General features: G+C 36.6%; 8 protein-coding genes across 15 annotated transcripts; 2 read left to right on the top strand and 6 right to left on the bottom strand.

Moving 5' to 3' along the window:
* Positions 1-848: 848 nt before the first annotated feature.
* LOC9325933 (WAT1-related protein At1g11450) lies at positions 849-3118 on the bottom strand. Of its 2 annotated transcripts, none has more exons than XM_021010401.1 (6): positions 2749-3118; positions 2491-2553; positions 2192-2308; positions 1577-1976; positions 1273-1424; positions 849-1148 (listed from the first exon to the last, which is right to left on the bottom strand). In XM_021010401.1, exons 1-6 carry the CDS (start codon positions 3066-3068, stop codon positions 1073-1075), a joined length of 1128 nt encoding a protein of 375 aa, XP_020866060.1. In that variant the 5' UTR covers positions 3069-3118; the 3' UTR covers positions 849-1072. The 2 variants fall into 2 exon arrangements, with proteins under 2 accessions (XP_020866060.1, XP_002889869.2); XM_002889823.2 differs by having other exon boundaries at positions 2782-3117.
* A 2300-nt stretch (positions 3119-5418) lies between these two features.
* On the bottom strand, positions 5419-6850 carry LOC9325932. The gene has a single exon (XM_002889822.2). The coding sequence runs from the start codon at positions 6653-6655 to the stop codon at positions 5582-5584; it is 1074 nt and encodes a 357-aa protein (XP_002889868.1). The 5' UTR covers positions 6656-6850; the 3' UTR covers positions 5419-5581.
* Positions 6851-6950: 100 nt separating this feature from the next.
* Positions 6951-8885, bottom strand: LOC9328706 (multiple organellar RNA editing factor 9, chloroplastic). The gene is made up of 4 exons (XM_021012988.1): positions 8468-8885; positions 7588-7685; positions 7425-7490; positions 6951-7332 (listed from the first exon to the last, which is right to left on the bottom strand). Exons 1-4 carry the CDS (start codon positions 8827-8829, stop codon positions 7160-7162), a joined length of 699 nt encoding a protein of 232 aa, XP_020868647.1. The 5' UTR covers positions 8830-8885; the 3' UTR covers positions 6951-7159.
* A 199-nt stretch (positions 8886-9084) lies between these two features.
* On the top strand, positions 9085-12064 carry LOC9325931 (DUF724 domain-containing protein 2). Of its 4 annotated transcripts, none has more exons than XM_002892597.2 (7): positions 9085-9622; positions 9704-10111; positions 10213-10333; positions 10432-10556; positions 10650-10722; positions 10877-11546; positions 11874-12064. In XM_002892597.2, the coding sequence occupies exons 1-7, from the start codon at positions 9191-9193 to the stop codon at positions 11875-11877; spliced, it is 1833 nt and encodes a 610-aa protein (XP_002892643.1). In that variant the 5' UTR covers positions 9085-9190; the 3' UTR covers positions 11878-12064. The 4 variants fall into 4 exon arrangements, with proteins under 4 accessions (XP_002892643.1, XP_020866052.1, XP_020866053.1 ...); XM_021010393.1 differs by having other exon boundaries at positions 10650-10782; XM_021010395.1 differs by having other exon boundaries at positions 9086-9622; positions 10889-11546.
* Positions 12065-12138: 74 nt separating this feature from the next.
* On the bottom strand, positions 12139-16052 carry LOC9325930 (G-type lectin S-receptor-like serine/threonine-protein kinase At1g11410). 2 transcript variants are annotated; one of them, XM_002889820.2, is made up of 7 exons: positions 14066-16052; positions 13839-13958; positions 13557-13759; positions 13212-13422; positions 12876-13113; positions 12647-12791; positions 12139-12540 (listed from the first exon to the last, which is right to left on the bottom strand). In XM_002889820.2, exons 1-7 carry the CDS (start codon positions 15348-15350, stop codon positions 12214-12216), a joined length of 2529 nt encoding a protein of 842 aa, XP_002889866.1. In that variant the 5' UTR covers positions 15351-16052; the 3' UTR covers positions 12139-12213. The 2 variants fall into 2 exon arrangements, with proteins under 2 accessions (XP_002889866.1, XP_020866045.1); XM_021010386.1 differs by lacking the exon at positions 12139-12540 and having other exon boundaries at positions 12681-12774; positions 14066-16041.
* Positions 16053-16341: 289 nt separating this feature from the next.
* LOC9328705 (partner of Y14 and mago) lies at positions 16342-18479 on the bottom strand. Of its 3 annotated transcripts, none has more exons than XM_021010399.1 (5): positions 18336-18479; positions 17461-17656; positions 17097-17210; positions 16827-17015; positions 16342-16699 (listed from the first exon to the last, which is right to left on the bottom strand). In XM_021010399.1, exons 2-5 carry the CDS (start codon positions 17647-17649, stop codon positions 16571-16573), a joined length of 621 nt encoding a protein of 206 aa, XP_020866058.1. In that variant the 5' UTR covers positions 17650-17656; positions 18336-18479; the 3' UTR covers positions 16342-16570. The 3 variants fall into 3 exon arrangements, with proteins under 3 accessions (XP_020866058.1, XP_020866059.1, XP_020866057.1); XM_021010400.1 differs by having other exon boundaries at positions 17461-17649; XM_021010398.1 differs by having other exon boundaries at positions 17461-17715; positions 18336-18478.
* Positions 18480-18774: 295 nt separating this feature from the next.
* LOC9325929 (probable serine/threonine-protein kinase abkC) lies at positions 18775-22054 on the top strand. Its single transcript, XM_002892596.2, has 5 exons — positions 18775-19156; positions 19391-20717; positions 20806-21069; positions 21193-21348; positions 21610-22054. Exons 1-5 carry the CDS (start codon positions 19149-19151, stop codon positions 21727-21729), a joined length of 1875 nt encoding a protein of 624 aa, XP_002892642.1. The 5' UTR covers positions 18775-19148; the 3' UTR covers positions 21730-22054.
* A 210-nt stretch (positions 22055-22264) lies between these two features.
* Positions 22265-24119, bottom strand: LOC9328704. Its single transcript, XM_002889818.2, has 5 exons — positions 23718-24119; positions 23354-23417; positions 23050-23214; positions 22873-22938; positions 22265-22784 (listed from the first exon to the last, which is right to left on the bottom strand). The coding sequence occupies exons 1-5, from the start codon at positions 24032-24034 to the stop codon at positions 22629-22631; spliced, it is 768 nt and encodes a 255-aa protein (XP_002889864.1). The 5' UTR covers positions 24035-24119; the 3' UTR covers positions 22265-22628.
* Positions 24120-25103: the final 984 nt, after the last annotated feature.

The raw sequence follows: 25103 nt of genomic DNA, 5'->3' as shown, positions 1-25103 counted from the left end.
ATTTTTGGCGGGAAAAATTTACAAGGTATTTTAAAGGTTTTTTCAGGGTATTTATAAGGTTTTACAATGTATTTTAAAAGGTTTTACAACGTATTTATAAGGTATTTATAAGATATTATAAGATTTTACAAGCTATTTTATAAGGTTTTACAAGTTATAAGATTTTACAAGTTTTTTATAAGGTTTTACAAGTTTTTTACAAGTTATAAATTCCTTATAAAATTTTATAAGTACCTTGTAAAACCTTTTAAAATACATTGTAAAACCTTACAAAACACTTGTAAATACTTCGTAAAACCTTTAAAATACCTTGTAAATTTTTCCCGCCAAAAAAATTTCGCCAAAAAAATTGCGGAATCACTTTTCCCTCAAAAAAATTTTTTGGCGGGAAAAATTTTTACTGGAAAATTTTACAAGGTATTTTAAAGGTTTTTTACAAGTGTTTTGGCGGGAAAATTGCGGGATCACTTTTCCCGCCAAAAAATATTTTGTATTTTGTAGACCTAATTTTGTTTCAAATAAGGGTAAAATGGTCATTAAAAATTAAAAGAGGGCAAATTTAAAAATGGACTCTCAAAGGGGGCATTTTTGAAAAGGGGTATTGAAAAAAGAACATTTTTAACAATTTCTCAATAAATTTTGGCTATTTTTATGAAAACCCCTAATATATATATATAATGTAAAAATTTACATGATTATTAATAATATTATTGGGACCATATTTTTATATAGGGATTTCAAAAAAATTATTATCTTACTATCTTATCAAATTTCGTTAATTTTTACATTGGCCCAACTCGGAACCGGCAAAATTTATTAATTTATTATATTTATTAATTTATCGAGTATTAATTTATAGAGGTTCTACTGTATTAATTATACAAACTGCTTGTACAATTTGAATCTGAATTTTTTTTACTTCTCTTTTCGCCGAGAGAGTCATTACTAATTCTCGACGTGGACAATGAAGCCATATACATCATACTATTATAACAACACTAATATTTCAAAAAAAAAAAACACACTAATATTTAATGTTGGTCTTCGTTATTCATCCGAGAAGACAATGTAGTTATGCTTCCATTTCTTTGTTCTTACCCCACAAGAACACGTAAAGACCTATTATTGTTACTACTGATCCAATCACACTGTATAGCAAAAGTTAAGAAAAAAAAAAAAACTTGTGATTAGTGTTATGAGCATGGACCTACATAGATTTATATATATAAAGCTATCTAGAAACGAATTTAAAGAGATGATCGAAGAGAGCACCTTCCGAGGTATAAAGGAGTGTCTAAGATTAGGAAATCGAATAGAGTAGCCGAAATTAGAGAAACTGGCATAATTGCTGATGCGAAAACAGCTCCTAATCTCGTTATTCCCCATGTCGCTGCTACAGTCGACATTGCTTGTCCTATCACTCCCTATAATTAAGAGTAGTTTATCCAAGTTGTGGACAAAATTTTCAAATTTTTGTAAAACAAAGACTAAGAAAAGCATTACCAGTTACATTTTGTATACTAACTTTATAATTGACTAAAATTTAGATTTATGAAAATATAATATTAGAACTTACAGCATATACGATGACACCGATCACAAATCCATCATCGATGATCCAATGTTTAAGATCTCTACTCTTGTAAAGACTCAATAGAGCACACTGAAAAGCTGCGAAAATTGACATGAGACAAGTGCTTGAGAATTTGCAAGGGTACTTGATGTTTAAAGTCCCTTGAAACAAGATCCATAGAGATAGCAACACGATTCCTATGGTTAAGTAGAGACATCCAAGAAGCCAATTCTTGGTGTTGTGATTGCTGTTGGTGTGAGGAAGAGCCTGTAGGTGAGAGTGAGAGTTTGATATATGAGGGCCTTTGTAAAATGTTAAGAACAAAGCTCCACCTATACATATGATAGTTCCCATCACTTTTATCATTCCTGCTTGGGTCTTTAGATTTTTTATCTTTTCAGTCCTGAAAAGTAATATAATTGTTTAGATGATAATTTTGAGATAATTTATGAGTAAGGTGCTTTTGAGTATTAGTATAAAAGTGATATGCTTGGTGAAAAAAGAAACGGAGTTATATGCATTTGTACATAACAAAACTAATTAATCCTACATGGACCAATTACATAGTAATAGTATATACTTATTAATGATAACGAAGTTAGATGGTTCTATCATTACCTGAAAATAAGAGCGAAAGCGAAGGTGATTGCAGGCATCAAGCTTACCAAAGCACACGCAACAGTTGCTGACGTATACGACAGACCCAGCAAATAGAAAAATTGCATCAAACTTGCCCTGCAAATTCAAACCCATAACTAAATTAACTAAAATTAAAAATAATTTAGCTTATGATGATTTTTATGCTACTTGAAAGAAAATCTTTCCTATGTGGAAAAAAATCAACGTATAGTATAAAGAGAAATTGAAAATGACAAAAGAACACAATAAATTGAGAAATTAGTTTTGAGAAGACAAACCCGAGCAAACCACTGATGAAATGATCGACCATTAGCCTAAACGTTATTTGCGGTATTATTTTCCTGTTAACAATAAGACATAAAATTTTAGGGAAAAAAAGTCAATAAACTTCATATATTAGTAACATACAGTGGTGTTTATTTATATGTTAAAATAGAGAATTCTCACAATCTTCAATTTTATTAGCCTCAAGACGTACTTTTTTCTTATAATAGGTATTGATAAGTGGTATATAAATATGAAAATAATCTTTTGACCTTTTGAAATTGTACATCAAAATATCAATAAACCTTTCCAAAAAATAGGCAATAGGAGCCAGAATGAGCGAGGAAATAGCCATTCGATAAGCACCAACGATCATATGGTTCACACCAACATCGAGAGCTTTCTTCACAAGTGCATTCACCGAACCCATCGCTACTTGTGATGCCACCATAACTATAACCGGTGGCCATTTTGAGACTACTTTCACTCCTCCCATATCCTCACTCATCTCTCTCTTTCTTTCTATGTGTGTGTTTGTGTAACAGAAAGAGTTAAGACCCAATGTGCTTTGAGTAATTGGCAACCTTCCCATATTTATAAGAAGGTGTGTATGGGTTCTCTCTCATTCTAATAGGAACAACCCCGAGTTGAAGAATTGTTGTATTAGTGGTCTTTCTATAAAAAAAAAAAAAAAACTTAGTGGTGTTGAATTCAATTTAAATAATATTAGAATCTTGTTCCGCATTATGTGTGGAAAAGTAAAAAAAATAATATTATCTAAAAAGTTAACATATTTAAACAATTTAAATGTTCCCACCCACATAACTAGCTTAATTTTGTTTTTTTTTTTAATAAAAAATTTCTTATATATAGTATAAACGTTTCTGAAGATGGGAACAATAACAAAGCACTATTAAAAAAGTAGGATAAGTAAACAATTCGTCGCTGCTGCAGTAAAAATCTTTTTTTTTTCCGGTCAATGTTGCGATGTACAATTACGATTACCTTTACTGTTTTTTCGTTTTTTTTTTGTGCCATTATATTGTAGAAATGAGACACCGATACATTGCCATTATCACATGTTTCATGAGACGCCGATGAATTAACTTTTTACATTACTAATTATTAGATTTCCATTTTATACGTTATATGAGACAGCGATACATTGGCTATCACACGTGTTATCTGCCGTGCACCTTATAAATTATCGAAATAATTTTGATAAAAGAGAGTTGAGATTGGCGAAAAAAAAAGAAAAAAAAAAAAGAGAGTTGAGACATGAGAGATGTGGGAACTGATCAGTCTAGTAGGAAAATGAATTCATGCAAATGAAGTAAAAAAGTGTCGGTATATCTCAATCTATACCTAAGTGTAATATAATAACACTTATACACTTTTTTTGGTATGAATGTTAAGGACACTTATACACTTGCATGTCCGTCTGGACAGGTTCAAGTTTGGGTTCTTTACCTTCACTTATAATTGGACTGATTTTTGTTTTGTTTTGGTGAGCATGGCTCGTTAGTCTTCGTGAAATTGCGTGTGCGTATTTTCGTATAGCTCATTAGAAAATATATGGACGGGTTTTACCAAATATATATATATATATATATATATATATATATATATATGGACGGGCAATTTTCTCTCCCGTAGTGCAGACACATAATCCTTCTACTAATATAATAACAATTGAGTTAGTGGTTCTAATGATGTTACAATATAAAAAAGTTAGTGGTTCTGACTTCTTCTAGAATAAATTCACAAGATTGGTATATAATATATTCTATTTGTTTCATTTTAAATAATATTTAAAGTGTTGGTACATAAATTTAAAAATAATAGAAATTTCATTTAATTTATCGTTTTAATATAAAAATTTATTTAATTAAAACTAATTCAACCAAGAAAAAAGCATATTGCATTATAGAAATGGTTAAAAAATCAAACATATTTATTTTTTCTGCATAAAAACTTTAAAACATCACTTAAAATGTAACCATTTAAAAGAAAACAATATTTAAACTGAAACAAAAGGATTATTCGATAAAAAAAAGTTAGAACCAAAGCTCAATAATTATTATTCTTTTATAAATGGTGATTTTTTCTATTTGATGAAGGGTTTTTATATATGGTGAATTGCTCCGATTATACTATATATAACTGAAATAGAAAGGGATAAGAATATAAAAAAAGTAAGACGTCTCAAAAAGAGAGTTAATTAAGCCTCCAGATCAATATTTGCTCATTAAAATTTTTGTTTTAATAAGTAACATGTCATTGTGTCTTATTATATTATCACGTGTATATAGTTTTTGCATATTGTCTATAATTAGTATAGTTTTGAAAATTCCATGCTTACCTTTTTTTTTTTTTTTTTGCTTCAAAACAGTTACATGCTCAAGTAAACAACTTACAAATATTCCTACCAAAAAAAAAAGTAAACAACTTACATCCACAAAAAATATTTCCGAAAAAGTATTTACTTAATTTATTGGTTAACACTTAACATGCATGTTAACATCTCAAAAGAGTTTCCAAAAAACACAAAAAATAATATTCTTTGTAACATATTTCTTTAAGGACACTCAAGAAACCGTTGATACAACCACATGGTGTTCTTTGTTATTAAGAGTGTTCTTCAACTTCAGCTTTCTCATCTTCATCGTTGACTTCTATATGCTACAACTTCTTGTGCGCTTGTACTTACATTGATAGATATACTAATACCATAGCACATTATTTCATTTATTTGGTCTTTTTCACAAAGAAATGTATATAGACCATTAATAATTACGATGGATCCTAGAATAGTAATCAATTATCACATCCAGTGTGGTATTTAAAGATTTTAAATTTTAAAAAAACGAATTAAAAAAAACATTACTGACGTTGGATCTCAAAAGAAAGAAGAAGAGAATGTTACAAAAAGAAAGTTTGAAGATAAATTTTGCGTGCAAAGTTTTATTATTAAGTAATCCCTCCTCGTTATACAACAGTAAATCTGATCTCTTGTATAAGATATACTAATAAAGCAGGTTCATCAATAATCAAAAGAATGTTGTTCTTACCTCACATTGACACATCTGATGATAACTAGGGTAGTTAATACATCCGGTAACCATAAGAAGAGATCTCGAACTTACTTCTTTCGCTCCAATTCTCGTTACCGTACGGGTATGAATCCCCGAAAAGGTAATCGGAAGTCGTCTTCCACGGATCAGAATCGTTGCTTTCCCAGCAAGAAACAGCAGCTGCACGATCTTGTTCATCTTCCTGCCGTCTTTTGTTACGTAACACACAAGGAAAGTAACCTCCAAATATAACCTCACAGAGATCCGTTGCTTCTAAGCCGTAACCAGACGGAACATACAAAGCTTTCACTTCTCCTTTATCTACAGTTTCAGATTTCTCATTTCCATAGCTTGAACTGTGATCTCTTTCTTCTTCTTTAGCTTCCTCATCCTCTTCCTCATCATAATCATCGTCTTCCTCACTTTCTTCTTCATCTTCTTCGTCTTGTTCTTGTTCTTCTTCTTTAATGGTTTCCATTGGTTTGGCTTCTTCTACCGGTTCAGCGAAAGACACACGTTTCTTGATAACATTCTTTTGACCACCATCATATATTCCAAGAGGAACAGGAGCTATAATCTCAGGAGGAGAGGGAGCTTTAGCGTGAGGAGCCGTTGAAGAAGGGTAACAAGTTTCCACCGATGGAGGAAGAGGTTTTCCATAGGTTGCAACAACGTCGTAGCCACCACCGTACGGCGTCGGATCATAATCATCGAATTCCGGCTCGTTGAATTCAAGAGCAGAGGCTACAGAGCAATAGATACTAAACTGAGGAGGAGATTCGTAGGTTGTTGTATAGAGATTCGGATCATAGAACAAGTGTTTAGGCTCAGACATGGTAGAAACAGAGTAAGCAACAGATGCAGAGCTTGTCTCAGACTCAGATCCATTCCAGTTATAACAATTATAACTCATTGGATCATCATAACCAGAGTAAGCAACAGATTCAGATTCAGATTCAGAATGATTCCAGTTATAATAGTTATAACTCATTGGTTCGAAACCAAGCTGCTGCTGTTGGTTGTAATGATAATGATTTTGATCGTAGAGATTATTAACCTGATTGTAATCGTAAGGAATCTGGTAATTCTCATAGAAATTGGCCATTTGAGAGAGCTTGAAGGATGATCTTGAAAGTCTATCTCTGCGGTTGATGAGAGAAAAAGATTCGGCTGAGCAGTGGTGATCTGTAGATTAAACTAATTTGGAATGTTTGGTTCTAAGTCCGAGAGAGAGTAGTGTATTATTTCCATGTGATGTGTTGATAAGGTAGGGACGACTGATGTAGATGGTGAGTTGGTGACGAGTGTGACCCTACAAAAAAGTATCAACAGACGCAATTGCTTTGTCTTGTCCGAAATTGGTGTTGAGAAAACGTGGGATGAAGTAGTGGTTGACAGAGAAATCAAACCAAACCAAAGCCAAACATACCCTAAAAAAACAAATGGTTCAAGTTGAAGTTCATCCTACAAAACAATAAAAATATTGTTCAAGGTGTGGTGATGATAGTATCATCATTTGGGTACTAGACGATTTTACACTCGACTTCAATAAGCTAAGGGACTAACCAAAAGATCAAAACTTGCAAACACTCCATTATCTTATTATCGTTTAAGAGGAATCAGAAGCGGCGGGTTCTTGTCTTGGTTTCCTCTGTTCTGGTGGTGGAGGACCATCTCTTTTTCTTTCGTACCTCTTACTTTGATACTTTGTGTTATTGCGCTGCTTTGGTTGGTATGTTGGGTATGTGCACGGGATAATCTCTCCATTGATGTACTTGTCGCCTAAACCAAAAAAAGGACAATCCAATGATCAGGACACAGATACTAAGAGAGACCCTGGTACAAAATTTAAAATCAGGCTTTGATAGGGTTACCTCCATAGTCTTTGTTCTTGACATCTATGTAGGAGTCAGGCAAGACCCAGAGCACTCCAGGCAAACCTGCAAAAAAAATGAAAGACAGAACGATCAGTATCTTGAAGGTTTTCGACGAGTACAGGCATAAATTGACTAAAGCTCTTCTTGCTCACTAACTAACCCTTGAACTTCTCAGATGTTTCTTCGTCGATGGTGCATTGGAATCCAGTATACGTGGTGGTACTGAATGCATACATGTTCTTCTTTGCCTCTTCCATGCTGAAAAATAGACACAAATACACTCAATAAGCACACACAATTAACTCGTTATGCTGGAAAATGGACACAAGTACACTAATTGGTTATAACAAGCAGCAGGATAGTACCAAATAAACTAAAGTTTTAGTCCTTTGTTGTGTAACACAAACTCGTTCCCTGCTTTATCCAGGAAATTCTAGTCAGGAGTCCCAATCTAATGCTCTTCACAACTGTACACTAAAATCCTTTTACATACATTACTTGCTTACACTATCCACATCAACTCTTAACAAACAGAACCATGTACAACATCTACAATTTATACATAGCTTGAAGAAAATATGCAAAATAGATGCTTCTATTCTTCCCTCCTATTTTCATTCATAATTACGCTAGTGAGCACAATGTTTTAGACATCGAAGTTGTGGTTTCAATAAGCAGCAATGTTCAATATGTTTGCACATATCAAGAGATGAAAAACAATTCAGCTAAAGATGACACTGATATATCCATAACGAACAGACTTCAACATACATATTCAATCCTCAGGTAGAGTTTTAGAACAAATTCTGGAAACTAGGTCAACTTCAGAGCAAATTTAAAGCTAAAGTTTTACTCACCTCACTAAACCCTTATCCTTACATTATCATCACATACCAAGTGAAAACCCTAATATTCCTATGTTCGACATTGGTTTCAATCAAAGGATTCATGACAAGTCCATTAACAACACAAACATATCTCACCCATTAGCTAACTAATTCTCAACAACGAAGAGAACCAATAACAAAGCGAAAACGAACCTTCCAAGAACAGTAGCAAGAGTGTTAAGGTAAGTATCAATCATCTGCTCTCTAGTTGGCGCTGGATCTTTGGGAAACTCCATTACAATAAGCCAATGATTGTAATCACATCCAGGAAGCATAATCGTCTCTCTCTGCTCATTACTACTACTCCGTTTCGACGAGTAATCAGAATCCACCGTCGCAGCTTTCACAATCGCCACCCGACGCCGAGACCCAGCGGTGGAGATGCTCCGGAGCAGAGGAGTCCATGTGTCGCCAACGCGGATATCGGAGAGTGTAGAGAAACGATTCAGATGGCTTACGGGGAGAAGTGTTTTGGGAAGAAGCGAGGAAGACGAAGATGTTGTTAAGGAAGCCATTGAAACTGCAGAAATCGAAGAGAGAGTGTTGTTCACTTGAGACTCTTCACTAGAGTTTCGGAGAGGATAAGATATTTTTACTTACCTGCTCCGTGATGAAGATCCTATGAAACGACACCGTTTTAAATTAGGCCCATTAGATAGTTTGGGCCTGATAATTCTTAAATGAATTTGTTTTCATAATTTCAAGCGCCCAAGAAAAAGAAAACTAAATTGGAAATAAATACACTTTTCCCAAGGTGTATCGTCGTCTTCTTCTTCTCCACTAGACACTACTAGCACAGTAATAAGCACTATGTTTTGGCTACAAAAAGAGAAGTAGATTTAGGGGTTTTGAGTAAGCATACTACTAAATCGAGAGATGGAGCAAACGGTATTTATTAGAAAAGACTGTAAAGTAGAAGTTTATTGTGAAGAGGAGTTTAAAGAGTCTTGGTACAGAGCGATTCTGGAAGATGACCCAACGGAATCAGGACGCAAAAAGCTTAAAGTTCGTAACTTGACGCTGCTCGATAAGGACCCTTGGTCTCCTCTAACGGAATTCGTCGATCAGAGCTTAATTCGACCTGTCCCACCGGAGGATCTGAACGACGGCGTCGTTTTTGAAGAAGGTTTGATGGTCGACGCTTATCTCAAATATGGGTGGTGGACTTGTGTGGTAATCAAAACATTGGAGGATGAGAAATGTTGGGTTTATTTCGATTCCCCACCAGACATCATTGAGGTTGAGAATAAGAAATTGAGGGTTCATCTCGATTGGACCGGCTTCAAATGGGTCCGACCTGATAATAAGGTATGATGCTTTCTTTCAATCGTTTCTCCGTTATGTTGCATGTCAAAGTTTTTAACTTTTATCACTTTGTTGTCCTTGAAGGAATTGGTCAAGTCTGTTGTTTATAGTTGCGGGACAATGGTGGAATTGAGACTGGATTTTGCTTGGCTTCCGGTGATTGTCATTAAGGAGTTGGAGAATGGGAAGAGGTTTATTGTCAAGCACTGGGATAAGTCCTTCACCTGCAGGGAGGAATCAGGAATCATAACCGTTGATTCCCTTAGTGTCAGGCCTAAGCAGCCTCCTTTTTCTGTCGGAGGGTTTGATTTGTTGGATCATGTAGAGGTGTTTAGTCATTTTGAATGGCGTCAAGGTGTGGTGAGGGGAATTGTCTTTGAGGGACGATACATGGTAAGTTTCGGGGCAACAAGGGCCGCGTCGCAATTCAGTCATTCAGATCTTAGGCCTCCAATGGAGTGGAAAGATGGAATTTGGCATAAAATAACAAAGGTATATCACTGGTTTCAGTCAACATAGTGTTGGTTTGGTTTATTTAGTGTGACATCTTTGAGGCTTAATTGAAGTGTTTTTAATGTTCTCTCTATTTTCAGCCAAAAGGTCAAAAAAAAACTTCTTTAGACGGCAAAAGAAACAAGTCAGTGGCTTTGGACACTGGAAATGTGCAGACAAAGGAACTGCCGGGAAATGGGATGGCTAACAATGTAGTAAATGGTTATACTCTGGTCATAATCCCGCAAGTGGATTCTCTCATAACCCTTGTTTGTTCTTTTTACCCTGAAATTGGTCTTAAATGGTCTTTGTTTTGTCAGAAAAAGGATCTGGTTCACATATAACCCAGGGCATGACTGCAACAATGAACAAAACCCAGGGAAAGATATCCCCTGAGCCAATGAAGAATCAAATTGGCTCGAGAAATGAGCCAACTCGAGAGAAGGTACTGTTTTAACATAATCTTCATGACTACTTATTTATCTCTGAGATGGCTCTCCATTTGGTTTAACACTTTTATGCACATATGCCTGAGAAGCATTACAGCAAAGTTTACACTCGGAAGAGGAAGAGAGGACAACTAGAACACAATTCAGACCTCAATGAGACTGGTATGTTTCAACTCTCATTGGACCTTCTGGAATTTAGGATCTTCTTGCAATGGTCAAAAGGTTGAGATCCATGAAAAGTAATAACTATTACTGGTAGATACACTAAACAAAGTACTTTATTCTCATTGTTTTGGGTATACGTTGATCTGTCCAGTGTTATCCTCAGATCGGACCCCCAATGTGGTGAAGAATGTTGGTTCTAATGTTGAGGAAACCCAAGCAAAGGATACAGAAATGGTTTTGCCTTTCGTGAAGAAGTCACCGTGTTGGAAGATATATGAATCAACCGAGGTCTTCAAAAGAGTACCACAAAGTCCTCATTTCAGCCCATTATTAAAGAGTAAAGAAGATTTCCGTGAAGGGTATGCATTAGGTCTGATGGTGATTTATTCTGGGTTACTGGAGAAATTTAAAGATCTTGAAACCGACGTTCCCGTAAGCCAACTAAATAGCCTCAAAGATTCATTTTCAGAGCTAGAGAAATACGGTTTCAGTGTTACAACGGCTTTATCACGGATCGACAAGCTGTTGGCACTCAAAGATAGACAACTAGATATATTGGAGGAACTAAAAGGTTTTGACAAAGAGATGACGGATGAATCTAGCAATAATCGAAAGGCTAAACAAGAGTTTGATAAGATAGAACGAAAGATTCTTGAGCTGCATAGGCAAGAAGCCGCTCTAAAAAAACAAAAAGAAGCAGCAAAAGAACAGAAAGATGCAGCCTACAAAAAGATATGTCAGATGGAGTCATGCGCAAAAGATCTTGATGTAGAGCTTGAAGGTGTGGAGTTTGAGTTTGAGACAATTTTGTCGGCTCCCTGGTAAGTTAAGAAACACAAAACTATGATGAGTTCTTTCTAAGTTGACTCAAAGATTTGTTTGAGATCATTGTCCCTTATGGATTTATGGTTGATGATGATGTTTAGTTTTAACTTGAAAAATCTTGAACCCAATCACTTGTGTAGTTCCTAGGCAGAACACTTTTCTCTGATTCGATTTGACTCTGTTAACAACACAAATGCAATTATTATAACATGGTTGGTTAGTGATTGATAAAATTTGAGCCAAGTGATTAAGTGTCATTCCTCTTCGTTTTTTATTTTCAGCATCTGTATCTAAGTTTTGGTCTTCCTTTTTGTGGATTTCAGGTGAAAGAATAAGCCAAAAGGAAAAAAAGTACAAAGTGTAATTTAAGATCAGAGTCAAATGTGTTTTTGAACGTGGCAGAGACTTGTGAAGTAAGAGATCTAGTCTATATTTTGGTCGCCGGGTCATGTAGAGAAGAATGTATGTAATCCCCTGTATAATGAGGCTAACTTTTGCACAAAAAAAAAAAAAATGAGGCTAACTTTTCTTTTCATTAGGTATTTGTAACTTTATAAAAATAATGTTGCATACATTTTATACAAATAATTTTCTATATAACAAGTATTGCTATAAATTGATACCTATAGGCTTCTTAGTTTATAAAGAAGAGGAAAACACTTCTTAACGACCTTGAACATCAGTGAGGGTAACGTCGTTAATAGTACTGCCGGTTTCTCCGCTGGGCCAATTATCTGAGCTGCCGCCAGTTTTGACGTTTCTCCTCCTTCCCGCCGTAAACGCAGGATGCTTCGGAGATGGAAGATCAATGGCGTTATGACCTAGCATGAAGACAACAGAGGACATGTCTGGTCTGTCTGAAGCGTTTTCTTGCACGCAAAGCAACCCAATGTGTAAGCACTTCATCACTTCGCTCACATCATAAGTATCTTCACTCATTAATTTGTCTATGATCTCTATAGCTTCACCTTTTTCCCATCGATCCCAAATCTACAAGACGAAGAAACAAACATTTGCTTATATGTTCTGTTTTGTTCCTCTGTTTTTTTTCCAGCCCCAAGTTATGTGAAAAATAAAGGAAGAAGTTTTTACTTACATGTTTGACTAGATTCAAAGATTCTTCATAGAAAGCACTGTTTTTCTTTCCGGTTATGATCTCTAAGATCAATACTCCAAAGCTGTAGACATCGGATTTAATAGAGAACTGGCCGTCCATTGCATACTCTGGTGACATGTATCCGCTGTGACAGTGAGATTGAAACGACCATAAAGATTGACAAAAGGAAATTTGAGAGTTTTGTGGGGATTGATATAGACTAACTCACTATGTTCCAACGACTCGATTTGTGCTCCCTTCTATTTGGTTGCCCCCAAAGATTCTAGCCAGGCCGAAATCCGCAATCTTCGGTATCATTTCATTGTCGAGAAGTACATTGCTGGCCTTGAGGTCTCTGTGGATGATCCTCAGCCTTGAATCTTGATGAAGATATAAGATTCCACGCGCAATCCCGCGGATTATTCCCATTCGTTTTGGCCAATCCAACTCAACTCTATGCTCGTCATCTAAGAGGACAAAAAGGAGAAAAAGGAAACAGGAAATCAAATTCAAAGTCACTGATCGTCCTGAATGGGAAGACTTGAATCTGTAGAGGGAGTCGTACTGAATATGAAATAGTCTAGGCTCTTGTTTGGTAAATACTCGTATACCAGCATCTTCTCTTCAAATTCAACACAACATCCTAAGATCCTCACGAGATTTCGATGCTGCAACTTCGATATCAACTTGACCTCGTTCTTGAACTCTTCCATTCCTTGCCCTGAGCTTTTTGACAACCTCTTCACTGCTATTTCCATACCATTTTGTAACACTCCCTGAATAGTAACAAAGGAAACATTACCTGTTACCTATTGAATCTAAAGATTGCTCTTTCGGGAGAAGCATTGATAAAGATTTTGCACATATATATTTTAGGCATATGTGAAGATGGTTTTTGCTTCTTCCATACCTTATAAACAGGTCCAAAACCACCTGCTCCAAGCTTGTTTTGAAAAGCGAAGTTATTCGTTGCTGCAGCAATCGTGCTAAGCTCAAAGAGAGGCAACTCCCGGGTTCTTGATTTGTCCTCAAGCTCTTCAAGTATGAATGAGTCTTCAAGATCAAAAGAGCACGGAGCGAAGCTTGATGGAGCTTTTCTCAGCCTTTTAAACTCTGCACTTGTGCAAGTTTTCAATTTGTTAGCTGTGATCTAAGCAAGCAAACATACAATCATCATCAGAGAATTTCTTACGTCTTCGTTTCCTTATGAAACAGAACAAACTGATCATAAGTAACATGACGACTGCAAGCAAACTGATGAGAATTAAAAAAAGTCTCATCTTCCCTGATGAGCCATTTCCATTCCACCGCACTGAAAGAAGCAAAAAAATCAAAATTACTTGGAATTCCTCTGCATTGACGCATCTCTTTTATCTCCTTTGTTGCAATGAAACAGAACAAGTTGCAGAGTATTAGTACCTAACTCTGACTTATCTACGCGTAGGTAGAAATCTTGTCCCGAGCTCAAGTATGTCCTTGTATCCAGCATATTGCCGTGCCATGTCAAGCACCCTTTTGCTCCGTTTTCACTCTCATGGTAAGCACTCGCATAAGCGACACAAGAGCAGTTCTTCAAGCACCTCTGTTCGCATTCCTTCAATGTTATGTTCATATCTACATTAACAGCTGATGTATTGGGAATCTTCACTCGCTTCAACTTTGCAAACCCTTCTTTACCATTACATATTGAAGCTGCTTTTATCCTCGTGCAACCATCCGAAGCGTCTCTCAAGAACCAATCTCGGGGTGTCTTAGGCTCGTACCCCGGTAAGCAAGAGCACTCAAACTTGTCTGTACTGGTAGGATCACAGTAACCATTAAAGCCACAGTGGTTGTAGATGTCACACTTATCTTCGGGAGCTGACCAGAACCCGATCCATTTCTTATCTCTCCCGTTCCAGCGGAACCGTTGCAGAGTTCCCGTCTCGTTTAGCACCATTCGTGTTATAACCGAAGCATCAAACACTCCGTAAGTGATTGATACTTCATCTGGATTACTCACAAAGGAGATATTGAAGATAAACTTGTTTGTCATTTCAGGCACACCACTCCATCTTTGCCCTGTCCATGAGCCAGTACGCCACCAAAGAGTCAGACCCTTGTACATCATCATCTGCGGAAACCCTCTACGTTCTATCCGGTATGTAATGTTTCCAGAACCCGGGTCACCAGGAGATCTCCAAGATGTCATAATACGATCCACACCGTTTTGACGAGTGAATCCTAACTTCATAAAAGGAAGCAAAGTGTTTGTAGGATGATTAAAGCTCTCCCAAAAACTTTTCCCAGTGACAGGATCAAGCAGAACAAGGTTGCCTAAATCAGTTAGCTTCGCAACTAAAGCCGGTTCTTGGATCATATCAATAACATCAGTAGACCAAATAGGCTCTGTTCCATTTCCAGATGCATACACACAAAGATTCCCTCTGGTACTGAACTTTATCAGACCAGATGTGTCATTAATAGGATGGTCTCTATTTGCAACCCATACAACAGTCTGTTCAGAGACTTGAGCATACCAAATCCCAACATACCTGAGCTTTGAATTCCCCAAGCTGAAGAATCCAAAAGCAAATCTTTTTCCTTCAGAGAATATAACATCACCATCTTTCAAAGACTGTCTTCTCAAGATTGTGTTGTCAGAGTAACAAGATTGAATCAAGAGGGAAAATAAGAAAATGAAAAAGATAAAGAAGAACTTCATTCTTTGTTTTGTTTCTGATCGAAGTTTGATGAAACATATAAATGATGTTTCTTGTTAAAAGCCAAGTGGGGCTTACCTCAACTAACAACATTAACTACTGACATCGAAATCAGTCACAACCTGTTCCGGATTTTTCTCAAAGGTTGAACTTTCAAAAGTTGTAAGAAAAATGATTCATGTGACTTAGAACATGACACGAACTAATAAGGGTACCAACAGTGTGAAACCTTTCTTCCTTGTCCATTTAATCATTCCTCTTTTACTCTGCAGGAAATTGGTCCACGCCACCACAATAATAAATAGGTACTTATGTATTAGATGACAAGCAACTTATGATATATAAAGACCTCTTTTATACACAATAGTCACTTTAAGATCAACTATTGCACATAGAAACAGTTACCATCCCATAGCAGGTGAAAATAAAGTTGATAATGACTGGTAATTAAAATCAGTAAAAGCAACCTCCAATAAGCATAATGCAGAAAGATTTATAATCATTGACTCTATGTGACATTTTAACCACTACTCCTAGATATATATTAACTATTCGACCTAGAGACACTTACCATATCATAGCAGGTGACTATAAAGTTGATAATGACTGGTAATTAAAGCCAGTAAGTGCAACCTCCAATTAGCAAAATGCAGAAACGGTATCCATAATCAAGTATAACACCATGGTGTTTCCTCTTTCCAGATAAAGCATGTTTATGAAATAAACCTGAAACAGGAAGCATACAAATGGTTAACACTTTAAGGTCTGTTTTGAGATGTACTTTAATGGTAGAGATGTTCTCTTAGATATGCCTACATGTGTATGTATATGTACCTATGTCGTTGTGTCTACAAAAACTCACAAAAGCTTTAGGATCGAACTCTACGCCTTTTCAGTCCATCTTGATCGAGTGATGTTTGCTACATGTATGCAGATAGAAGTGAGTGATTGATCGAGTGATATTTGCTACAACAACTTTACAGTTATATCATCTGTTTGGAATCACGTTCTTTAGATTAGGACCAATCGCAAACACAATGTGACATCAATTCCCAAGAGGATTCAGGCATTGCGCCAAGTTCATTAATCAGATCTGACGAAACCTAAGAAGTAACAACAGCTTTCTTTTCATTGATACAAATTTGGATTGGTTCCAGAAATTTCATGAGAGAAACTGCAGCCTGTCTAAAAGTTAGACCATTCATGTTGATGCTGCAGCAAGTCAAGCCTCCTTATCCTCTAGAGCCTTGAGTTCTTGCCTCCATTCTTCCAACTTAGAGAATTTCTCTAACTGCTCCGGGTTTAGGTCTTGGGAAGCAGTCTTCTGCTGTTGAGCTTCTGTGAGTCGGATCTGCAAATGTTAACAGAATGAGACAATTACACAACCACTAGACTGCAGATTTCTGCATCAACCTCAAATAAAAACAATTTTGCTGTAAATTGAAGAAAATTGATTGAAAACCATTTGGAAATCTTACTTTCTTCTTAAGTGCGCGGATTCTTTTCTCTACGTCTTCTCCTGTAGTTACTGGATTGGGCGCTTCTCCACATACATCATTATTTGAAGAAACGTCCAAAGCCTCCATTTCAGAAGCCAATACATTCACCGATTGGGATCCATTACTAGCTGATCCATCCTCAGAACTGTTACCTTTTTCGGCAGTAGACTGCAAAGGTGATAATTTAAAAGCATGTTCCAATAACCGAAGACCAAGCTAGTAGCATATGAATTGAGTTGAAACACATACCTGTAATCTCTTCTCTTTTTTACGTTCGTTCCTCTTAGCAGATTTAGTCTTTGGTTTCGGAGCTGGATCAGGTTCATAACCAGGAGGCCCTTGTGAGGCCATCTCCTTCTTCATCTATTACAAGTTCAATGCAAATTAGAAATAAAAAATGTTCTATCTTCCTTTTTTGCTTTTCTTCAAACCAAGACACAAGGGTAAAAATTTGGAAACAATTTGTCTTGAGCACTCTAACAAAGGACACAAATAATGAAAGCACGCTATCCACAACCAGTACTGAGATAAATCAAATTTCCACGATTCATTTCCACAAGAAACAATGAGTCGAAGAACCGAATACAGTGTTGATGGAATAAGGACTCCATACCAGAGAACCTTTGGACTGATATTTGACAACTTCATCTTGTGGAACATATCCAGCTCGGATCCGGATGGGTTTCCGGAGGGTACCATCAGGTCTACGTGTGGGCTCCAGAATCCTCTCACCTTCTTTAAGACTTTTGCTCAGATCTGCCATTTGCTTTCCTTGTTCTCCACTTTTGTTGTTGCTTCCCATCTGAGTCCTTCAAGTTTTCAATCACCCTTGTCACTTCTCTTGTTTCTCAGCTATGTCTACTGTTTTCTGTATCAAATTTGCAGGGTTCGACAGAAAACGAATCTAGTTTTGGTTTAACAGTGAGTTACAATAGTTTGTTGAAGAAGCTAAATGCACAACAGTTTAGTTCACACATTTAAGCTGTCTAAAGTCTAAACCTTGAAACTTGTAAGCTCGTGTATCAACAGTAAGAAAACAAGTTATAACAGATATTCTAATGAAAACACAATTCAGTAGCAAAGTAATCAAGAAAGGCCAATTACTCAGTTTAATAGTTCAACACTAACTTTGATCTTCTCTAACAACACGAGTACAAAGTCCCAAACTTTTTTTTTTCTGTATTATATCATCAAAGTATAAACCTTTGGTGATAGAATTCCTTTGGCTGCATTTAATAACCTCACAAGCGAAATCTTCATAACAGATCCTAAAAACCATACATAACCAAAAAAAACTTTCCAGTTCCAATTTTCATAACCCTTAAAAGGTCAATTCAAATTCCTCTAATTCGTCTCCTTTCTATTAACAAAAGCCGATAAAACAGAACAAATTTAGTTAACCTATCTTTTCCCGGCGGCCAGAGTTCCATACAACACCTAGGTCAATCATCGAGAGACAAAGAAGAAAGAGAAAAAAAGGAAGCTGACCTTTGGAGATGGAGCTATTCTCCGTCGCCGGAGAGCCCAAATCCGGTGAAACGAAACCAGTTATATTGGAAGAAGAAAGAGGTTATGTCGACCGTGATGGATCGAGACAGGTTAATGTGGTTTAAGTGTTTAACAATGTTCGTATATTCGTATTTTTCTCGTCAAGTCTAAAATAAAAAAGGAGATGGAAAAAAAAAGTATAAAATAAAAAAGGTATGGACCAATCAAAATCAAAATTAGACACGTTAATAATACTTAGGGAGACAAAAAAAAAAAAAAAAAAAAACTTATACTTTTAAGTTAAAAAATACAGTATGGCTTTTCTTATACAAATCAATTTCAATTTTAGACACCTTAATCCTATTCCTTCCTTAGGAGACAAAATAAAAACTTAGGAATGAAAAATTTAATGTGACGACAAGTTGTCTTTTAGACCGACCTTAAGGCTTTTGTGTTCACATCATTCCTTGGTTTGACAATGTCACACGTCGACTAAATCAAAACATTTTAGCGTTAAGCCCACGAGAGAGAGATATCAATTTCCTTTTTCTGGGCCTGTCTCTCTCTCTTTCTCCGAACGAAATCACTGACCTGACCTGATCTCTCTCTTCCTCCTTGTCGGCTGTAGGTCTTCTCCGGGAAGAAAGCTTCGAACCCAATTAACGCCGGACGGTAAACGGTGACCGACTAGTCTCCAAAAGCTCAAGTCAATGAGAAAATGCTCTTCAATTTTAACGTTTTAGAGATCCATCCATACCCAACGAGCCGTGTTTTCGCATTTTCTTGCCGTGGTTTCTCACCATCTTCGTCGCTATGTCAAGGTTTGTTAATCAAACGGGCTTAACAAGTTTCGTATTTTATTGGGTCTGTCATCATTTCTGATCGGATTTTTGTTTCCCATTTCCTCGGAGACTCATTTATGATTCTTTTTGTAAGTTTTTAGCTCAATTTATGTGTAAAGTTTCGATTTTTACGAGTTTCTATGGTTCATATCTCTTAATGTTGATCAGATCCTTCTTTAGGCTCTCTTAGCTGATTATTTCTTGCTATTGCAGATTTCTGATCTCTAGGATTGTTGGAAAACAAACGCAATCTCTATTGTCGAACCAGAAAGAGAGAGTGTCCCAATGGGGAAGCTATAGAACTGCTTTTACAGCTGCTCTAAGGTCGCCGCAATTCAGAACTTACTCTTCATCTGGTAGGGTTCCGAGTAATGGGTATTGTATATTGGCCTTTAGAGATCTTAAAGGAAGTTTTTTGAGTAAGCATCTGTCACGAAGTTATTCTACTGTCCCTGCAAGAAATGTAGTTAGTCATCATGCCCAAGTTGCTTGGAAAAGGCTTCATTATAAGTATTCTGAGCGTATAAGTACTATGGCTCAGGCGTTCAGCTTGTCTCTTACCCGTTCACACTTGTTAATACCTGGGATCGTTGCTCTCACTTGTGGACAAGTAGCTTGGGCTCAAAGAGCTCCTGGTTCGGGGATAAATCACTATGCTTCAGATAAATCCCTTTATACAAGGGCGAAGAATGGTCCTATCTTTCTGTCTTCGTTATTGTTTTCGGTTATAGAGGGTTTTATTTTGATTGGGAGGGCTTTTTATATAGCTTGTTTGTTTACTCCTAGTATTCTGATGGGGCTGGTTGTGGAATCATGTGGGCCTCGTTTTAGGAAAATTTGGCTTCAGATGGTCCATCGAACTCTGGAAAGAGCAGGTCCTGCTTTTATCAAATGGGGTCAATGGGCAGCCACACGACCAGATCTATTCCCCAAGGATTTGTGTTTACAGCTCTCAAAGCTTCACAGTAATGCTCCTGAGCATAGCTTTGCCTACACTAAGAAAACTATCGAGAAGGCATTTGGTCGTAAACTCTCTGAGATATTTGAGGAGTTTGAAGAGGTGCCAGTGGCATCAGGGAGTATTGCCCAAGTACATAGAGCTTCTTTAAGGTTTCAGTATCCAGGACAAAAGTCCAAGTCTTCGTTGGTTGCTGTTAAAGTTAGGCATCCCGGTGTTGGTGAATCTATTAGGAGAGATTTTGTGATAATTAATTTGGTGGCAAAAATATCGACTTTAATTCCAGCTTTGAAATGGCTAAGATTGGACGAGAGTGTGCAACAGTTTGGTGTCTTCATGTTGTCTCAAGTTGATCTCGCGAGGGAAGCTTCACATTTGAGTCGGTTCATATATAACTTCCGTAGATGGAAGGATGTCTCTTTCCCTAAACCTGTGTATCCGCTTGTACATCCTGCTGTTTTGGTGGAGACATATGAGCACGGAGAAAGCGTGGCACGTTATGTTGATGGAATGGAAGGACATGAATGGATTAAGACTAGATTGGCTCATATCGGGACCCATGCCCTCTTGAAGATGCTCTTGGTATTAACCTCTTTATATCTTTTATGATCACTTATAACTGATACACGCTTCATCAATGCTCTTAATCTCAAGTGAATTGTTACTTCAGGTTGATAACTTTATTCACGCTGACATGCATCCGGGAAATATCCTTGTCCGGAAAAAGGCTTCCGGTGGAGGCCTTTTCAAAACGAAGAAGCCTCACATTGTTTTCCTTGATGTGGGAATGACTGCGGAACTCTCAAAGAACGACCGAGAGAACTTACTTGATTTTTTCAAGGCGGTTGCGCGTAGAGATGGCCGGACTGCTGCTGAACGAACACTTAAATTATCAAGAAAGCAGAATTGTCCCAATCCAGAGGCTTTTATCGAGGTAATAATATCTTTGCTCCAAGGTTCGTTGTACCTCGGAAAAACAGTTTGAGTTGTCAAATAGATTGAAGATATCTCTCAAAATTCTTTATTTTGTGATGGCTAATACTTTATACTCTGACAGGAAGTAGAGGAGGCATTCAAATTCTGGGGAACCCCTGAGGGAGATTTAGTACATCCAGCAGATTGTATGCACGAATTACTTGAGAAAGTAAGACGTCATAGAGTTAATATTGATGGGAATGTGTGCACTGTGATGGTGACAACATTAGTTCTCGAGGTGAGCCAAAATCGTCCCCACTTTCAAATTTTAGTATAGATTTTAGATCATGCTAAGTTTGATGGAAGGTTTTGAAATACATCCCTAAAGAGCATGGAACCGAAAACTAAGCTTATTATAGAAACAGAGCTTAAAGATGTTGCCGTTGAAACTGTTTGTAGCTTAAAACATGGTATCTATAGCCTCGTTTGATCCAATTACTGTTTATAACTCCAGAGAGATTAAGTTTGCTTTCGATCTAAGTAATCGGTTTGATTATAGGGTTGGCAGCGGAAACTTGACCCAGGATATGATGTGATGCACACGTTGCAAACAATGGTGTTGAAAACCGACTGGGCTAAGTCTCTTTCTTACACGGTGGATGGTCTGATGGCGCCGTAGGAGAAGAAAGGTCCCATCTTTTTGAAATTTTGTTTGTTATCATCATAGGAGTCGAAACAATTTACACATCTTAGATGAGAGAACATAGAAAGAAAGTACATGTTCTTGTGATCCTCTTGTTTATTTTTCATTCTTTTGTCTTTTGCTTTTTATTGTCATGGATTTTGGTTCATTCTAACTACATAGATTGTATTTACGCGGTTGGTTTCCGTTATAAACCGCCTGTTTATTCTCTGAACCAAAGAACAGTGAACAAAACAATGAAAAAAGACTGCCTGAGAATGGCCCAGAGGATATGAATAAAGTGTTTACATCCATGAATGTCTCTGTATGTCTAATTGCCTCCTTTTTTCCCTTTTGGCTTTTCTTTTTTTATTTTGTCAAAAGAACAGAACCCAACAAGACCAAAATGCCACACAAAATACATTGTTTCTGTTCTATTCATTTTTATTTTGCAGTTTCTGATTTCTACTGGTCGATCAACAAGCATGATCTCTTGTATTTCAATACTTAGAAACTCCACAAGATGAAGATGGATTATGGAATGACCCAAATCTTCTTTGTCTTGTAAATCACAACGTTTGTATGTGATCATCAATTGCATTATCATACATTTAGGTGGCTGTATATACATAACTTGGACTGATTCACTACTAACATACAAATGGCCTATCAGCTTTTCTCCTTTTTAAAACCTTAACAGGACTTTTTCATCAAACTTCCATGTTTGCTATATACCACAGTTTTGAAAACAAACATGAAAGTTTTCTTTTGACATGAATCTGTTTACACTGTTGAGCAAATCAATCGCCATAAGCCGATGTTGAGATCAATGCAAATTTGCTATGGAAGCACAGACCTAGGCTGCGGTTTCTATAAAGGAACTCTGTTGTGTGTTGTTAGGGTTGAGATGATGACATTGTTGATACAATAACTGGAGGCGAATGCAACTTGAGAAAAGCTTTTCCTTCGGGATAGCCGCCTATGCATAGAGTGTCTCCTCGACCATGCCAGATACCGTCATGAACATTGTTCATCTCCAGAGTTTTCGATTCCTGCATCACATTACAAGCAAGTTGAACCATAAGGACATAATGGATACAACTTGTTTTCAAGAGAATGATCTGTGAATAATACACACACCTGAGTTAATGTACAGAATGGACAGATGAGATGGTGGATGCAATCGTCCAAGAAACTATCAGTACCCTGTCAAAAGCAAGAGTATCGAGAGGTTAAGACTCATGATGCAGAAAAGAGGACAAATAACATTTTTAAAACACTCCATAGAAAACAAACAAAGAGAAGGAATGTGCTTACTCTAATGTTAAACTTCCTTCTTATCTGCATACGGAAGAAACCCAAGTAGGATCCAATCAAAAGAACGAAAGCGATAGCCAGATAGAGAAAGCAGTGCCTCTTAGTTACAGCAAAAGCAGCAACGTTGAATAAGAAACCAGCAATAAGAATCATATGAACAGCACCCTAACACATACAAAATTGGTCAAGAGAAGGAGAAGTCAATACACAGAAAGTCAGGATCTTTCAATAATTGCAATTCAAAAGGATCAGAGATCAACTATATTATCAAAAATGCTAAAGGTTTTTTTATAGGATGTTATACCTGAAGAAAGCAAGAACCAAAACCAGTCCTTGTCATGTTTTTCCCGAATCTGTAGCATGGACAGCTGAAACAAGATAAAAAAACATTACTATACAAAAAAGTCTCTTGCTTTATAATCACTCAAGGAATGATAAAGAACTCAGTTACTCTAATTACAGTAAATGATAGACCCATTATGCACCAAATGTTTTCCTCTATCATATTCTGAGACATTTGACCTTAATTTGACTTATAACAATGAGCTAATCAAACAATGTCAACACAAATCAAGGTAAATAAAACCCCAGAATTCCAATTTCTGGAGAAAATAAAAAAGAATGTTTTTTGAATTAAAGAATGATAAGAGAAGAGAAAACCCCAATACCAAGCAGATTCGATACAAAGATGACGATCTTCAAAGCAATCCATAACATCGCCTTCCCAAAGCCGTAAAACGCCGCCGCCATAATCATCCTCCGTCGCATCTTCTCCTTCCGAGCTTTCAAGTTTCCTCCATTTCCCCTGAGTCTGAAGCGCAACCGTCGAGCAAAGCAAATCGAAATCCAGCACAGAAATTCCTTCCAGTTCCGTTAGCCTCTCCCTCTCTTCCACCGCTCCGCCGCCGTCGTCTGCTCTAATATCACCGATTTCAACGGCTCCTCCTCCTCCTCCTCCACTCTCGAGTTTATCCAAATCCGCCATTGATGAAAAAAGAGAGATTTATTTAGGGGTTTTCTCTTTGATATCTTCTCCCAAAGGATTTGTACCTTTTTTGGTGAACGCCTTTTGATACTCTTTTTATTTATTTATTTTCTTAAAGTTGTTTTTTTTAAAGCGTTAGTGATTTGGCGGGTAATTAATTATTCATAAACCCAGCTAAAAACTGTCATTATTAACGGTACAGCTGTTGCCACGTAAGATATTTGGTCTAGTGGAGCGAGTGATTGATGTTTATTCTTATCCAATATGCTCAATTATACAATCATTCTTAAATTTAGATTTTATAATTTTTGATAATGTGACACAAAAAGCAAAGTTTTATTTTTAATTGTCACATGTAAATATGGTAAGAGGTGTGAATCAAAATACCGAATTAATAACGTTTCTAAAGAAGGAGGAATTGGCTAATTTAAGGCTGACTATATTGTTTAAATTGCATCTTAATTTATAAGTAAGTTGTTAATTTAGCAATTAGTATGAGTTATATAGGCGCACTACCTCCATTAATACTGTTTTCCGTTTTAAGACGTTTTGTTAGATTTGGTAACGAAATAAAAAGATATTGAGATGGAGTTGAATCGTTGGCTTCCCATGATTTTGCTGATCAAACTCATCGAGCTCTCTCGCCTTTTGCAATGTTAGCTTCTCTTCTTCTTCATCCTTCTCTTGCTTCTTTTGAGCAAAATGGGCATTGTGGTTTTCTATAAAAGCTCTAGATTGGGGGATCTATCAACAAAAAACAAAATCAAACATTATCGATGAAATAAACACAAAAAATTTAATAACAGAAAGAGTAAAATGGAGAACAACAAAAATTTGAGAACGAAATTTATTTTACAAAATTCATCCAAAATGTAGGTTACCTTTTGTAAAAGGCCCTTTACATAATCTAAATTTTTCTTTAGTCAATTAGAAATTTTCTCGTAATAGCCTTCGTCTCACAATCGTGTTGGGGCTAGGGTGGATCCAGCAAATTTGATCTCCACCCCCGATCATGTTAATTATTAGAAAAATATTTACTTTGTTTGTGTTACGATTTAAGCTTATTGAA

The sequence above is a fragment of the Arabidopsis lyrata genome, assembly GCF_000004255.2.
Source record: "Arabidopsis lyrata subsp. lyrata unplaced genomic scaffold ARALYscaffold_1, whole genome shotgun sequence".
NCBI lineage: Eukaryota > Viridiplantae > Streptophyta > Magnoliopsida > Brassicales > Brassicaceae > Arabidopsis > Arabidopsis lyrata.
This window is presented reverse-complemented; position numbering and strand designations above follow the sequence as displayed.

Excerpts from the sequence above, each read along its gene's own strand:
- LOC9325932 (XM_002889822.2), bottom strand. The coding sequence starts at position 6,655 with ATGGCCAATTTCTATGAGAATTACCAGATTCCTTACGATTACAATCAG.
- LOC9328706 (XM_021012988.1), bottom strand. The coding sequence starts at position 8,829 with ATGGCTTCCTTAACAACATCTTCGTCTTCCTCGCTTCTTCCCAAAACA. Across the intron at positions 7,686-8,467 it reads CTTGCTACTGTTCTTGGAAG|CATGGAAGAGGCAAAGAAGA; the intron begins GTTCGTTTTCGC and ends TCTATTTTTCAG. Across the intron at positions 7,333-7,424 it reads CAAGAACAAAGACTATGGAG|GCGACAAGTACATCAATGGA; the intron begins GTAACCCTATCA and ends TTTTTGGTTTAG.
- LOC9328704 (XM_002889818.2), bottom strand. The coding sequence starts at position 24,034 with ATGGCGGATTTGGATAAACTCGAGAGTGGAGGAGGAGGAGGAGGAGCC. Across the intron at positions 23,418-23,717 it reads CTTTGTATCGAATCTGCTTG|CTGTCCATGCTACAGATTCG; the intron begins GTATTGGGGTTT and ends ATCTTGTTTCAG. Across the intron at positions 22,939-23,049 it reads GAAGGAAGTTTAACATTAGA|GGTACTGATAGTTTCTTGGA; the intron begins GTAAGCACATTC and ends TGCTTTTGACAG.
- LOC9325931 (XM_021010393.1), top strand. The coding sequence starts at position 9,191 with ATGGAGCAAACGGTATTTATTAGAAAAGACTGTAAAGTAGAAGTTTAT. Across the intron at positions 9,623-9,703 it reads GGGTCCGACCTGATAATAAG|GAATTGGTCAAGTCTGTTGT; the intron begins GTATGATGCTTT and ends TTGTCCTTGAAG. Across the intron at positions 10,783-10,876 it reads CTTCTTGCAATGGTCAAAAG|TGTTATCCTCAGATCGGACC; the intron begins GTTGAGATCCAT and ends TGATCTGTCCAG.
- LOC9328705 (XM_021010399.1), bottom strand. The coding sequence starts at position 17,649 with ATGGGAAGCAACAACAAAAGTGGAGAACAAGGAAAGCAAATGGCAGAT. Across the intron at positions 17,211-17,460 it reads ATCAGTCCAAAGGTTCTCTG|ATGAAGAAGGAGATGGCCTC; the intron begins GTATGGAGTCCT and ends AACTTGTAATAG. Across the intron at positions 16,700-16,826 it reads TCCGCGCACTTAAGAAGAAA|ATCCGACTCACAGAAGCTCA; the intron begins GTAAGATTTCCA and ends TAACATTTGCAG.
- LOC9325929 (XM_002892596.2), top strand. Across the intron at positions 20,718-20,805 it reads CCCTCTTGAAGATGCTCTTG|GTTGATAACTTTATTCACGC; the intron begins GTATTAACCTCT and ends TTGTTACTTCAG. Across the intron at positions 21,070-21,192 it reads ATCCAGAGGCTTTTATCGAG|GAAGTAGAGGAGGCATTCAA; the intron begins GTAATAATATCT and ends ATACTCTGACAG.
- LOC9325930 (XM_002889820.2), bottom strand. The coding sequence starts at position 15,350 with ATGAAGTTCTTCTTTATCTTTTTCATTTTCTTATTTTCCCTCTTGATT. Across the intron at positions 13,423-13,556 it reads GTTTTGGACCTGTTTATAAG|GGAGTGTTACAAAATGGTAT; the intron begins GTATGGAAGAAG and ends GTTACTATTCAG. Across the intron at positions 13,114-13,211 it reads CCTAGACTATTTCATATTCA|ATGACGAGCATAGAGTTGAG; the intron begins GTACGACTCCCT and ends TTGTCCTCTTAG.
- LOC9325933 (XM_021010401.1), bottom strand. The coding sequence starts at position 3,068 with ATGGGAAGGTTGCCAATTACTCAAAGCACATTGGGTCTTAACTCTTTC. Across the intron at positions 2,554-2,748 it reads TTGATGTACAATTTCAAAAG|GAAAATAATACCGCAAATAA; the intron begins GTCAAAAGATTA and ends TATTGTTAACAG. Across the intron at positions 1,425-1,576 it reads TCGGTGTCATCGTATATGCT|GGAGTGATAGGACAAGCAAT; the intron begins GTAAGTTCTAAT and ends TCTTAATTATAG.